At 36.7% G+C, this 15,317-nt stretch overlaps 1 protein-coding gene across 1 annotated transcript; it reads right to left on the bottom strand.

Moving 5' to 3' along the window:
* Nucleotides 1–381: 381 nt before the first annotated feature.
* On the bottom strand, nt 382–3,162 carry LOC122012224 (pentatricopeptide repeat-containing protein At3g62890-like). The gene is made up of 2 exons (XM_042568699.1): nt 1,190–3,162; nt 382–1,099 (listed from the first exon to the last, which is right to left on the bottom strand). Exon 1 carries the CDS (start codon nt 3,142–3,144, stop codon nt 1,216–1,218), a length of 1,929 nt encoding a protein of 642 aa, XP_042424633.1. The 5' UTR covers nt 3,145–3,162; the 3' UTR covers nt 382–1,099; nt 1,190–1,215.
* Nucleotides 3,163–15,317: the final 12,155 nt, after the last annotated feature.

Here is a 15,317-nt window from a genome sequence, read left to right as displayed (position 1 = left end):
CCTTTTTTAGAAGTACTTTAGAAAACGTGTTAATGCTCTAAAATATGTACATAATATAACAGTACATTATAAAATAAGTCTCCATATGTAGAGAGAGGTACACGATGATCTTTATTTTGACACGCTTGCTACTACAAAATTCTGCTACCATTTTCTTTCTCCAAATCATGTACTGACTTAAACATCGAAAGACATCGAATACCTTTTCTCCTTGTATTATAAAATAGCACGAAATCTTTATCAAATCAACCACAGAACTATATTTCCATTTAATCATCTTTTTAACTTTTGGTAAGTATCAGAAAGTATCCACTAAGGCACGCCGTTGACAACCATGCTCCAAAAATATTAAATATGCATTGTACAACAAGTCAACGAACAAACAAAAATGAGGTTGAAAAAAGAAACATATAAGATCCAAATACATATATTATCTCACTTTTTTGCTATATAAAAAAAAATCAACAGAAAGCTTTTTCTCCCTAGCTTCCGGGTTGATGAATCTTTCCTTACTTCCACCAAAAAAAAAAAAAAACCAACAAGGAGTTTTTCCTTTTCCAGTTTCATTGGTAAAATAGCGCCGTTTCCAACTGTTAACCACACGGCAAGAAATTACTGGAACATCGGCAAAAACGAAGGATACGACTATGGACATGCAACATCATACATGTGCCTTCGAATGAACTGACTTATCTGAATCCTTATATAGGAATCTAAGACAACGGGCGGCGGCGCCCACACAGAGGCAAGATCGTCAAGCTGACAACTGCTGCCGCAAAACAAAGCACAATTGAGAAGCAATGACCACTAATGTTCCATCGATCATTGACAGCCACCAATGGTGGTGCATTTGTGGATGCAGCCGACTGCATAGCCGAGCTGAGACTGTTGCAGAGCTAGACTAAGACAAACTCAAAGAAACACAAAACTGCGATGTGATCCCAACTCGAGAGACTGCTGCAGGCCCAGCACCTCACTTTTCCAGTTGCACATCAATTATGTGGACTGATGCAATCTTGGATAAGCCAAAGCTTCTAAGAATAGGAGTGTAATGACAATTTGAACATCATCTGAAGCAATACAACCGATGATGAAAGTGCTGCAGAGTCCAACAACGAGAGGAATAAGTCAGACAAATCATAAACAGTTTGCATTTGTTTTCCAGTCAGAGAAAAGCATCAGCCTATACCTTATGGAATAATGGCTATTTTATAATCACCAATAGTCAAGGCACGAGCATTTTCCTTCCTTCAAATGATGAAATCTACTCCCATCTCTCACAATAATCTCTCTATTGAACACCTCAGTGACCAACTTGCTAAACTCATGACAATCCCCACAAACTCTCAAGTTTTTCACAATTCGAATAGGATAACCCACCTCAACCACCATTAAACCAAAAGCAATTGCCAATCTTTCACTATGCTCCTTGATCACATGGACCTTCTCCTCCTCATCAATATCATGCAATATAGCCGACACATCAGGTCGATAACCAGCATCTCTCAATCTTGTTACAATCATTTCAAGTGTCTTGTGGATTTCTGGATAATCTTTATGCTGTTTATCTCCTGCCACAAACTTATGCAATTTCCCATGAGCCTCGATCAAACTCCAACCAGCAATTTTGTTTGTTCCTCGGTTAGACATCAATCGTCGAACGTTGATAACATCTTCCCATTTCCTTGCCTTGGCATACATACCAGCCAAAAGAACATAGTAACCATCATGTCCTGGTTCTAGATCAATCAATTTTTTCCCTATGCGGATGCCTAATTCTACCATCCCATGTACCTTGCAAGCCCCCAACAAAATGCCCCATAACACAGGATCAGGAGGGATGGTCATTCCTTCAATCAACTCAACAGCTTCAGACACAAGACCAGCACGGCCCAAAAGATCAACAAGGCAACCATAGTGTTCCATCTCTGGCTCAATACCATATTCTTCTACCATTAACTTGAAGTAACGGCGACCTTCATCAACTAAACCAGCACGGCTGCATGCATTTAGAACCCCAACAAACGTCACCCTTGTAGGGACAAATCCCCTATCTATAAATTGGTGGAACAGTTTGACTGCCTCATTTCCCAGACCATGTGTTGCTAATCCACAAATCATCGTGTTCCATGAAAACACATCCTTCCCCTTCATCTCATTAAAGATCTTTCTTGACAGCTCTAAGCAACCACATTTTGCATACATGTCCACCAAGGCAGTGCCAAGTGCAACAGTCAGTGGGAAATTCATTGACCTAATAGTCGAATGAATGAACTTGCCAATCTCTAGCAGTCCCAGTTGTGCGGATGCCGAGAGAACTGTCACCAAAATGGCCTCATTCACCTTCAACCCCTTTGCGATCAACTCCCTAAACAACTCCAAACCCTTCTCCAAGGCCCCATTTTGAACATACCCCATAATCATAGTGCTCCAAGAAATTACGTCTCTCTCAGGCATTTCCTCGAACAACTTCTGTGAAACATCCACCCGTCCAGCCCGAGCATACCCTGCCAATATAGCATTCCAAGAAACAAGATCACGTTGGGCTGGGAGTTCATCAAAAACTCGTCTTGCATAATCCAACGCGCTACAAGATCCGTAAAAGCTTATGAACGCGTTCCTCACATACAAATCATGGTCAAGCCCACACTTGACTGCCTGACTGTGCAACTGGGCGCCTTCGCCGATGATCGGGCTTCGGCTGCACGCCTGCAGGAGGAAAGGGAAAGTGTAATTGTTCGTCGGGATTCCGGTACGGTGCAAGCGAGAGTAGAAACGGAAGGCGTCATGGGCAGGGGCGGCCGCATCGTCTTCGGAGCGGGCGAGGCAACGAAGGAGGTTGTTGCTGGCGAAGACGTTGGGGCGGTCGATGGCGGCAAAGAGGGTGCGGAAGTAGCGCGAAGGAGCGGAGGGTGAGAGGGCGGCGCAGACGGCGAGGAGGCGGGCGAGGGAGGCGCGGTGGGCAGCGAGGCCGAGAACGACAAGTCGGGCGTGGGTTTGCAGGAGGTGGGAGAGGGAGGGAGACGGCGGGAGGCTGGAGAGGACGCGTTCGGGGCGACGAAGGCTGGCATCGGAGGGGGAGAGGGAGAGGATCGGGCGACGGGGTTTCAAGGCAGGGATCAAGAGCGTTGGCCGAAACCGCATCAAGAGACCCGAAATAGACATCCTTCTGCTTGTCAATTGACCACTCTTTATATAGAAAATAGAAGTACATGTGCGCTTCAGAGGAACGAAACGAGTCGTTCTGTACGTAGTTTATTAATGTAATCACTTTTTCTTTATTTGTTTTTCCCCCACTTGATCACCGCTAGGATATATATATATATATATATATATATATATATATATATATATATATATATATATATATATATATATATTATAATTACGGATAGAGAACAAGATTTATCATCTAATTTAATGATAAAGTAGAGAACATTTTTTAATCATAATTATAATTTCACATACAGTTTCCAATTATAAAAATTTTATTTTTATTCCCTGCATACAAAGTATCATTTATTTCAACTACCTCATGTAAATATTGTTACATAAATTGTTTCTCAAATTTTTTAGTATAAAAAATCTAAAAACAAGTATATTTCCGGTTAAATTCAGCATTTTACAATAGAATTTAATACTTTATGTTAGAATCGAGTATATTTTTTTATCAAAATTAATCCTTATATTTTTTCAATACAAATAATCTAAAATTGAGTATAATTCCTATTAAATTCAGTACATTAAACTAGAATTGAATATATTTCTATTAAATTGAGTACGATTTTTTTCCTGCTTAATATAATTCTTTATAAATTCAGCATCATTTACTATTTTAAAAAAATCCAGTATATTTTTCATCCAATTAAGTATCATTTAAAGAAAATCTAGTATATTTTTCATTCAATTGATATCATTTAAAGAAAATCTAGTATATTTTTCATCCAATTGAGGTGAAAAAAGAATATACTCAATTTGATAAAAAAATATACTAGATTCTAATTTAATGTACTGAATTTAAGAGAAATTATATTGATTTTTAAATTTTTTATACCAAAAAATATCATGAGTAATTATATAAATATGTTTAATTAGGAGTGAAAAAAAAAGTTTTTTGTGGATGAGGACTGTATGTAAAGATTTGTTTACCAATAAGAACTGTATGCAAATTTTCACTTAATTTAATAGGTCCGGGATCCATTTCTAAATAATGTAAAATGCTTATCTGATCTCACTCGCAAGGGTATCTATCTTGTCCTAGAACTAATGATATTGGACCGTATAGATATTACCTTTTGCTCAAATTAATATAATCACTTTTGTTTATTAATGTGTATTTATTTATTATAATAATAATATTGAACTAAAAGTTTAGAAGGAAAACAATGTGAAATTGATATGAATGTATCTACGAATATTTTTTTTAGATGCCTATGAATCTATCTTTAATATTTAATGAATATGACTCTTAATTTTCATTCAAAATGTATTTATTGTTAATGTATATATATAATTCTACCCTATAATCTAAGATGATTCCAAAAAATAATAAGAATTTCCTATTCCCTCTATCGCTTTCTCCCTTCTTACTATCAATTTCTCATCGTCTGATGAAAGTAAGTAATTTGTGGTAGTCAACGGTAATTTCAAAACTTTTAATCATTTTAATTCCATCACTTATCTTTTTTTTATAGTTATCATGTCAAATCTCACAAAGTTGAAGTTCATGACTTATAAGACAACAAATAGAGAAAGTGACGGCTCCAAGGAAAATAGATCAATGAGATTGCATAGGTGACGATCAAAGTTCATAATGAATCAGAAATAATTGACCTAGTAGGGTCCCATACTCCCGATTGACCCTGTCGATCTGATACATGACCTCACTTTCGGCACGGGTTTGACTCACTTAGGACTTAGCTCCCTTGGGGCTCAGCTCCCCTCACTCCCGATCAGCCCTGTTGATCAAATAGGTTCCCTGAGAATCTCATTCCTAGTGCGAACCAGACTCACTGGGATTTAGTTCCTCTCACTCTTGATCAACCCTGCCGATCGAACAGGTTCCCTGTGGATCCCATTCTCGACGCGAACCGAACTTACTTGGGACTCAACTCTCCTCACTCCCGATCGCCCCTGCCGATCGGACAAGTTGTCAGTGGGCAGTGGACACCACACTAGGCGTGAACTGACTCATGCAGGACTCAGCTCCCCTCACTCCTGATCAGTCCTACCGATCGGACAGGTTCCCCGTGGACCCCACAACTGGCGGGGACCGGACTCATGCAAGACTCAACTCCCCTCACTCCCGATTGCCCCTGCCGATCAGAAAGGCTATTTGTGGGCTTATTCTTGACTTGGACTAGATTCACTCAAGGCTCTGTTCCCACTCTCCCGATCGGCTCTGCCGATCGGACGAGCATTAAAAGAGTCAATGTTGACTTGCCGGACCACCCATAAAACTCTACTCCCTTTGAGAATATTGTTATGGCCCAGTTAGGCCATATACTTAAATGGGCTCCCTGAGAAACTTATCTCGCTAGCAACCCAAGAGGCCTCCAGGCGTAAAAGCCTCGTTATTGCTATTAATACAACACTTGAATTTCTTAGAGGATCGTATCTATGTACAGATACTTACACCTTCTCTATAATGATGTGATTGATAGATGTGGTATAAGCATGATGATGGCATATATTGATTGATTGCAAGATAATGTCTCATTAATGGAAAGATTGTGAAGGACATTATAAAAGGGGGTCATTCTCCATTGGCATAGATACACGCACGTACACCCCTGCATCTCTTTCTCTTTATTGTTGCTTGCTGTCATCTTTGCACCACTATCATTTCTGACTTGATCGTCAGAGTAGCTATGCTAAAGACCCCCTGGTCTGCTTACTAATGATTTCTTTCTCTTCTTAAGAGTTCTTGGACCCAATCAATCTGCACACTACATTGTTGGCGGCCCATTCTCATCGCTTCCAAATAGGATCATATCATCCTACTCTATAAATAAAGGGTTGTATTGTATCCTAAGACGATTCCAAACATTAAAAAGAATTCCCTATTCCCTCTCTCACTTTCTCTCTTCTTACTATCATATTTTATAATATGTTATCAGCATGAAGCTCTCATCGTCCGAGGAAACTAAGTTGTTTGAGGTAGTCAACAGTAATTTCAAAACTTTCAATCATTTTAATTCAATAACTTATCTTTGTTTTATTATATTATCATGCAAATCTCACGAAATTAGAGTTTATGGCTCTTGATATCACTGAAAAAAATATCTCTCGTGGATACTAGATATTGAAATTCACCTTATTGCAAATAGTCTTAAAGATACCATTAAAGATAAAAACACGACATCCAACTAAAATAAGGCAAAAGCGATGATCTTTCTTTGTTGTCATCTTTATGATGTAAGTACCCCGTGATAGTTTTGATGTGGTCAACCAAGTTAAGTTAGGTCTTGTTGTATTTGATTCTTGTATCTAAGTGTGTAGGAGTTTAGGAACACAAGAAGTCAAGCGGAAGACATAGCTAGCGAGAAGGATGTCACAGGAAAGGAGTTGACCGGCTCAGTGCATTCGAAGGACGAGATGCTGTGAAAGAGTACATCGGTGAATGAGAAGGACATGCGCGACGTTCGAGGGATGAGAAGCCGGGGGGAAAGCCTGCTGGAGGAGAAGGTCGGAGTTGAGTTTAAGTGAGCTCAACTCTGGTTAGCTGGAGAATCACTCATGTGACGAGATCAACTACTAAGGAGTTGATCAGCCTCTTGGAAGGCGTCTTCCATGCCATGGAAGACGCCTTTGATGAATAGTGTGAAGACGCCTTCCAACTATAGAAGGCACCTTCCAATAGTCGTTAGCCACAAATAGAGTTTTATCTTCAATGGATAAAACTTATCTAATGAAAGACGCCTTGGACCATCTTGAAGGTGCCTTCAAGCTGCTGATAGAGTTTTCCAGGGGCTACAAAAAGACCCCTAGAGCTAGGAAATAAACAACAACTCTATTATTCATTTCCTATCTTATTTCTGAGCATTCAAAGAGTGTAAGGAACTTCTCCACCTTTAACAAAGGAGATTTTGTTAGTTCTTTCATTATCTTGGATTAACAACCACCTACGTTGTAACCAAATAATTCTTCCACCTTTTTAATTTTTAGTTATTCAATATTGTTAATTTAATTGTGCTACCAATTTGGGTTGAAAGATCGAGAAATGTTATAATTTTATTACAGGCAATTCACTCCCCCTGTTGCTGGTCCCGTTGCACCAACACATGAGACTTTAAAAATTGAATATCTCACTATGAAGGATCCGCTTGTTCTTTGAAACAATTTAAAAGAGAAGTATGATCATCTAAAGACAATCATCATTCTAAAGGTTCAGTTTGATTGGTTGCACCTGCTCTTACAAGATTTTAAATCTGTGAATGAACATAATTCGACATTATTTCAAATAATTCTCAATTGAAATTATATGGAGAAATTTTTACCGACGGAGATCTGCTAGAAAAAATATTCTCCACTTTTCATTCATCAAATGTGCTCCTGCAGCAATTATATCATGTAAAGGTTTTTTAGAAGTATTCAAACTGATTTCATGCCTCCTATTAGACGAACAAAACAATGAGCTTTTGATGAAAAATCACGAGACGGGTCTAACTAGATCTGCTCTATTCCCCGAAGTGAACATGACAACATACAACTTTGGAAGCCACGATTGTGGTCGTGGTCATGGTAGATAATATTTTCATGATGATCACCCCTATCATATGAAATAAGGGGAGAGTACCACAGTGGCACATGAACCCAAAAAGGGCCAATACAATAAAACTATGGAGAATATATGTTATTGTTGTGGCATGAAAGGTCATTGGTCGCATACATGTCGTACACCGAAACATCTCACTGATCGCTTTTAAGAATTAGTGAAAAACAAAAGAAGAAGGTCATGAGACAATTTTATCTCTAATGACAACAAAGTTGATTATGGTTTGATGATATCTCCCAATTTGATGTGGTAGATTTTTTTGTCGAGCCTGAGAATAATGTTAATCACACTGTTCAGTGATCATGAATTAATATTTTCCTTTTTCCTCTTGAGAATAATGTTGATCACATTGTTTAGTGATCACGAATTGATATGTTTCTTTTCCGCTGTAATCATGAATAATAATTTCTCATTTACTTACTTTGTCGTATATTTTCTTTAAACTATATTAGTTCTCTTATTTTTACATGAAGAAATGGAAAACTCTCAAATCGGATTTTAGATCAACGACAATGATGCTTTTCTTGTAGATAGCGCATTAACTCATACTATTTTTAAAAGCAAGAAAAATCTTTACATAGTTGATAATAAGTAGTGCAAATATGAACACTATATATAAGAGTATAGCAATAATTAAAGGTTCTGGAAGAACTTGTTGGTGCAATTTCTCTTGGGTCAAGGTTGACCAGGTTGACTAAGCTTAAGTCTTGATGTTTAAGTTTTGATGATTGACAATATATGGAGATTTCAAGTGCAATTGTCCATATGGGAGATTGACTAGAAGAGTCAAGATGGTCAAAGTTGACTGAATACTTGACTGTGAAGTCCTAACTAGAAGTTAGGCAAGGGCAAGACCAACGGAAAGGTTGGCAACAACTGGGAAAGTTCTGTAGTCAAGCAGCTGAAAAATTTTGGTGAGTGAAGTCAGACAGTTGAAAAGTCCTGATGAGTGAAGTCAGGTAGTTGTGAAAAGGCCTAGTGAGGAAAGCTAGGCAATATGAAAAGTCCTAGTGAGTGAAACTAAACAGTGAGAAAAGTCCTGGTAAGTGAAGCCAGGTGAAAAGCTCTAGTGAATGAAGTTAGGCAGAGGAAAATCCTGGTGAATAAAGCTAGGTGGTGAAAAGCCCTAGTGAGTGAAACCAGACATGTGAAAATCTAAGTGGGTCAAGGCAGATCGGACATCTGGTGTTTGGAAGTCCAAGTGGGTTATGAAGGACTGGACACTTGGCATGAGACAGTAAGTCCAAGTGGGTCAAGGTTGACCAGACACTTAGCACAAGGAGGGAAGTCCAAGTGGATCAAAGGATTGACCATACACTTGGTAACGAAGTCCCAACATGTCAAGGTTAACCGGATGCTAGGCAATGAGGAGTCCCAACAGGTCACGATTAACTGGATGTTAGAGGTGGAAACCCTAGACTTGAGTTAAGAAAGTTTGGATTATTCAATCAATTAGGTGATCGATTGAGCCAGAGCCCAATCGATTGGTGGATCGATTGGGCAGCGCATTTTTATCATGAGGAGCTTAATCAATCAGGTGATCGATTAAAAGGAATTCATGAGAGAATAGAGTCTCTGGATCAATTGGATAATCGATCTAGAGCACTCTCTATTGATCGATTGAAAGAGATTTTTTGCTAAGTACAGTGCATGCTATGCAGAATCGATTGGGAAGGTGCCTGATCGATTTAGGGACTTCTCATAAGAACACAGAGGCACTTTGGATCGATCAGTTGATCGATTCAGCCCCTCCAATCGATTAGCCGATCGATTGGATTATGATTGTTGCGTAGGTTACGAGCTTTGGATGGGTAGGATCGCCTGGATTTAATGTGTCAATCGATTAGGAGCCTTAGATCATGAATGATAAAGCCGTTGGTAAGGTTGAAACACAACAGAGCTTACACAATTCTTCTTCACTATTATTTTTCATACTTTGCGCTTGGAAGATAAGTGTTACTGTACTTTCCAACTAGTCCAGAGGCATCTGTTTCAACAAGAGATCAAGCAAGAAGAAGTTTTTATTTATATTCTTATATTTACTTCTTACTTCGAGTTGTATCTTTGTTATTGAGTTATACAAGATTTCTCCACCTCTGAATTGTTTAGAGAAAGAGTTGTTTTCATAATAGAGAGTGTGTTCGAATGTGGATCCTTGGATTAGTCACCTCATCTTGAGGTGGATACCGAGTAAATCCTAGTGTTAGCATTGGTGGATCTTCGCTTCATGTTTTTTGCTACAAATCATCATCAACGAAGCGAGATGAGCTATTCACCCCCTCTAGCTCCCAGAGTGTCCCAACGTAACTAACATCCTTTACCCAAACAAATAAAAATATTTATCGATGACGCTTTATATTCCCTTAGTTTCAGAGGAATATATTAAGTTTTAAAGATATCTACCGAAATAGATATCACGTTGAGACTATAGATGAAGACAATAGAGAATATTTATACATTATAAATATTGTCTTGGGGTAAGAAAATTATGCTAGAAAAACTATAGTATCATCTAGATTATACTATACAAATATACATATCATTGAAGTATATGTCATTGCAAACTAGAAGTTTGTTGAGCAAAATAATTTCATCACATGGTATGATCGATTGGGGCATCCTAGCTCTATAATGATGTAGCAAATCATTAAGAATTCATGTGGGCATTCATTGAAAAACTAGAAGATTTTTTTCCCTAATGAAATTTCGTGTGCTGCTTGCTCACAAGGGAAGTTAATAATAAGGTCATCAATAACTAAGGTTAAGGCAAAACAAGCGAATTCAAAGTGATATATGCGGACTCATACATCCACCATATGGACCATTCAAATATTTTATGGTATTAGTATATGCATCAACAAGATGGTCACACATGTGTTTATTATCAACTCATAATCCAACATTTGCAAATTGCTTGCACAAATTATTCGATTACAAGCTCATTTCTCATATTATCAAATTAAAGTCATTTGTCTCGATAATGTTAGAGAATTTATTTCCTATGCTTTTAATGATCATTGCATGTCCATTGGAATATATATTGAACATTCTGTAGCACATGTTCACACACAAAATGGACTCATAGAGTAATTGATTAAACGTCTTCAATTAATTATAAGATCTTTGCTAATGAAGACAAAACTCCCAATTTCTACTTGGAAACATTCTATTCTACATGTTGCGACACTAATTTGCATTAGACCTACAAATTATCATGAGACCTCCCCTTTATAATTGGCTGATGCTCAAAAACTGAATGTTTCCCATTTTAGAATTTTTGGATGTTTGGTATATGTGTCAATTGCTTCACCACAACATATACATTGGATATAAATCTCTATCTATTATTAAATATCTAAAACCATTGACAGAAGATTGATTTATGACACATTTTGCCAATTGTTAATTTGATGAAATGACATTTCCAACATTAAAAGGGGAAAATAAGTAGTTAGAAAAGAAAATTATCTGACATGAGTTATCATTATCTCATTTTGATCCTCGAATAAAGAAAAGTGAATTGAAAGTGCAAAAGATTATTCACTTGTAAAATTTAGTCAATCAAGTGTCAGATGCATTTACTAACCCAAAGAATGTAACACAATCATGTATTTCGGCTACTAATGCTCCTAGTAATGCTCCAATCAGAATCAATATTCCTGAAGAACAACTTAAGTTTGTCAATGAGCCTAAAATGCAAGTGACACGAGGTAGACATATTAGTTCTAAAGATAAAAATATTTGAAAAAGAAAGGAAATAAAGGCTCAAAATGAGAAAGTAATAAATGGGTGTTTTCATAAACTAAATGAGAAAAATAAAATTGTCAGATATAAAGCACGACTTATTGCTCAGGGTTTCTCTCATAAACTACATTTCGATATTTGTTAAGCTGGCAATCCATGAAAGATTAGAAATGTAATTAATGGATGTGGTTATAGCCTATTTGTATGACTCACTTGATAATGATATATACATGAAATTCCCTGAAGGATTCAAATTGCTAGAAGCATGCGATTCGGGCCATCAAGAATTATACTCGATTAAGTTATGTAGATCTTTACATATATTGAAATAATCTAGACGTATATGGTATAAACATCTCAGTGAATATCTATTGAAAAAGGGATATCTAAATGATCTCATCTATTCATTTGTATTTATTAAGAGATTTGGATCCAAACTTGTTATAATCATAATATATGTCGATGACTTAAACATTATTAGTACTACTGATGCACTTTCTGAAATAGTAGATTACCTATAGAAAGATTTTGAGATAAAAAATCTCGAAAAAATAAAACTCTGCCTTAGTTTGCAGATTGAGCACCTTGAAAATGGAATATTTGTCCATCAAAATGCTCATACATCAAAGGTGCTACAAAGATTTTATATTGATAAAATATATATTTAATAGCCCACTGGTCATAAGATCACTTGATATTAATAAAGATCCACGATGAACTTATTGGTCCTGAAGTGTCATATCCTAGCGTTATTGGAGTACTAATGTATTTTTGTCAGTCATACAAGACCCGATATAATATTTGCTGTAAATTTATTAGCAAGATATAGTTCTTCTCCAACAAGAAGACACTAGAACGGAATTAAACATATATTTTGATATTTTCGAGATATGCTACATATGAGATTATATTCTTCTCATACGCCTAAAACGAAATTGATTCAGTATGCTGATGCAAATTACTTATCTAACCCTCATAATAGTAGATCTCAAACAAGTTATGTATTCACATATGGTGACACAATCATATCTTGTAGATCTATGAAACAAACAATTACTACTATATTTGCTAATCATTTTGAGATCATGGCAATTCATGAGGCAAATCGGGAATATGTATGGTTGAAATATGTAATACATCACATCTGAGAAGTATCTAGTTTGCCCCTAAATAAGAATGTCCCGACAACATTATATGAGGATAATGCTGCATGCATTGCTCAATTAAAGAAATGCTACATTAAAGGTGATCAAACGAACCACATATCATCAAAATTATATTTTACGCATGATCTCTAGAAGAGAGGTGATTTTGATGTTCAACAAATTCGTTCATCGAATAATTTGACAGATCTATTTACAAAGACACTATCTACTGCCACTTTTGAAAGGTTGGTATGAGTTTGGTATGCGCAAATTGAGAGATTTAAAGAGATATGATTAAGAGGGTGGAGAAAAAGTATTGTACTCTTTTCCTTCACCTAGTTTTTGTTCCATTAAATTTTTCTTGGTAAGATTTTTAATGAGGCAATATCATAATAAATATCTAAGGGGAAATGTTATGAATGTATCTATAAATATATCTTACGGATGTCTATGAATCCATCTTTAATATTAATCAATGCATATAATTCTTCTTTTTCAGTCAAAATGTATTTATCAATAATATGTATGTATCCTCCTACCCTATAAATAGAGGGTTGTATTATATCCTAAGATGATTCTAAAAATAATAAGAATTCTCTATTTTCTGTCTGGCTTTCTCCCTTCTTACTATCATATTTTATGATAGAAATTTATTTCTATTGTAGCCAAAAGGGCTATACAAATTGGCAGCGCTGTTTGTTTATTAGTTTTTTCTACTTTGATTTAGTTTGCATTAGGCTGTTTTGGAGAATCGATTAAAGCATGGTTAATCTACATCTTATGTGATTTGTTAATTGGAATATTATGCTAAAATCTCAGCAATTGAATTGAATTGAATTATATAATACAACTATTGAATTGAATTGAAGGATATATTACAACTATTTATTATTATATAAGGCATCAAATATTGATTTATAGTTGAAAGATAACGTTGCTCAACTATATATACAGTGTCGGTTTCGCAAATAATTAGGGAATAAAATAGATTTAAAAATTGAATAGCTACTTTTTTTTTAAAAAAAAGAAAAGGAATAGATAAGGTAGAATAATGAAATACAAAAAACATATCGAAAAGTCATTTTTAAAAAATATATATTAAAATCAGCCCAATAAAAAGTTTCCTAAATGAATATTTTAGTGGTTCCTATTGCTTTGAACCGTCTTTCAGAATGCAAAGTCTTTCTCATGAGTTGATAATTAATTTAAAATGAATATGAGTTTAAATAATTAAAATAAAAATAAAAAAACTTTTATGCACATATTAAAAGCATATAAATTGTCATCAAAATAAGATAGCCTGATCTATATGAAAGTGGGCGAGTGAAAAATTGAGATATAGTGATTTTGTTGACCAGACATAGATTTCGTTTCGTTCAGTAAAATAGATGATGCCAGTGCTGAATTAAGGAAGGGATTCCGGTATTGATCCTCCGATACTCAAGACAGTCATCGAGATATGAAGAAGAAATGAAATAGTAGAATTGTACATAAACAATAAATCACGCGTGCTCCCGCCAGCGATAGATCTCCCTTTATATAGAGCCTTGGTGGGCGACGTACACGCTCCTCGAGGCGTGGACACGTTCTCCTACACGTTCGTAGCCACGTTCTCCAACACGTTCATAGCCGCGTCCTCCACTATGTCCCATGAAAAATGTCGTGAGGATTATCATCCTACTGCTTGGCCGAGCGGATCAGCCGCTCGGCCAAGACTGCACTCTGTCCACTGTCAAGTATCGTTGCTCGGTTGAGCGGATAGCCGCTCGACCGGGGAGCCTACAATCTGTCAACTTCAGTTGTCCTTCCGTGGGGTGTGTGTAATAACCTGCCTTTTCCCATTCGGACAAAATATCCGGTCTCGCTCAGTGTCTTGATAATATGACTTGAACGTCTGCCTATATATAGTATCCTTCCGAGTTGGAAGGATTGTCCACTCGGACATGTCTCCCGCCAATCGAGCCCTACCTGTCTCAATCGGTCGTTGTATTTATTCTTCGTTCGACCCTTTGACATTTGGGCATTGATCAAAGTGTTGACCATCTTGACTTTAATCTCTATTTATCCTGTGACAAAAGGCGATTCGCTCGCCCCCAGCGCCCCCGCCAACCTGTCCCTATGCCAACACGGATGAGGTAAATCATGGGTGGCTACTAGCCATTAGTACAAATGACCAAGACATGGGGGAGGTTATGCTCGGTCACGCCGAGTTTCGATCCCAAGACCTCATATTGTAACATATTATGTCTTAACCATCGCACCGCCTCGAGAAAACTTAATCTCTATCTATCCTCATGATTATCCTTGTGCCAGATTGACCTCCTCCTATCGCCTTGTCATAGCCAAACGTATTTCATACATTCAAATATCGTTAAATTCGAGTTATAAAGTCATCTCCGAATGAGTTAAATAAATTAAATTTGCCTTCAGAAATATGCTAGCTATCAGGATTGTTTTTTCTAGCTTGTTTGTTTGTTTGTTTGATTAACTTTTAGAATTCTGATGAATAAATAATCAACATTCACAGAATAAGAATTTGACCTTATAATCTGAAATTTTGAGTCCTATAATTCGTTTATCTGTATATGCAGTGAAGAGATTATATATTTCAAAAGAAGGATATGGACATAATCTAACTTTTCCCAGTATAC

This window comes from Zingiber officinale, chromosome 8A (genome assembly GCF_018446385.1).
Source record: "Zingiber officinale cultivar Zhangliang chromosome 8A, Zo_v1.1, whole genome shotgun sequence".
NCBI lineage: Eukaryota > Viridiplantae > Streptophyta > Magnoliopsida > Zingiberales > Zingiberaceae > Zingiber > Zingiber officinale.
This window is presented reverse-complemented; position numbering and strand designations above follow the sequence as displayed.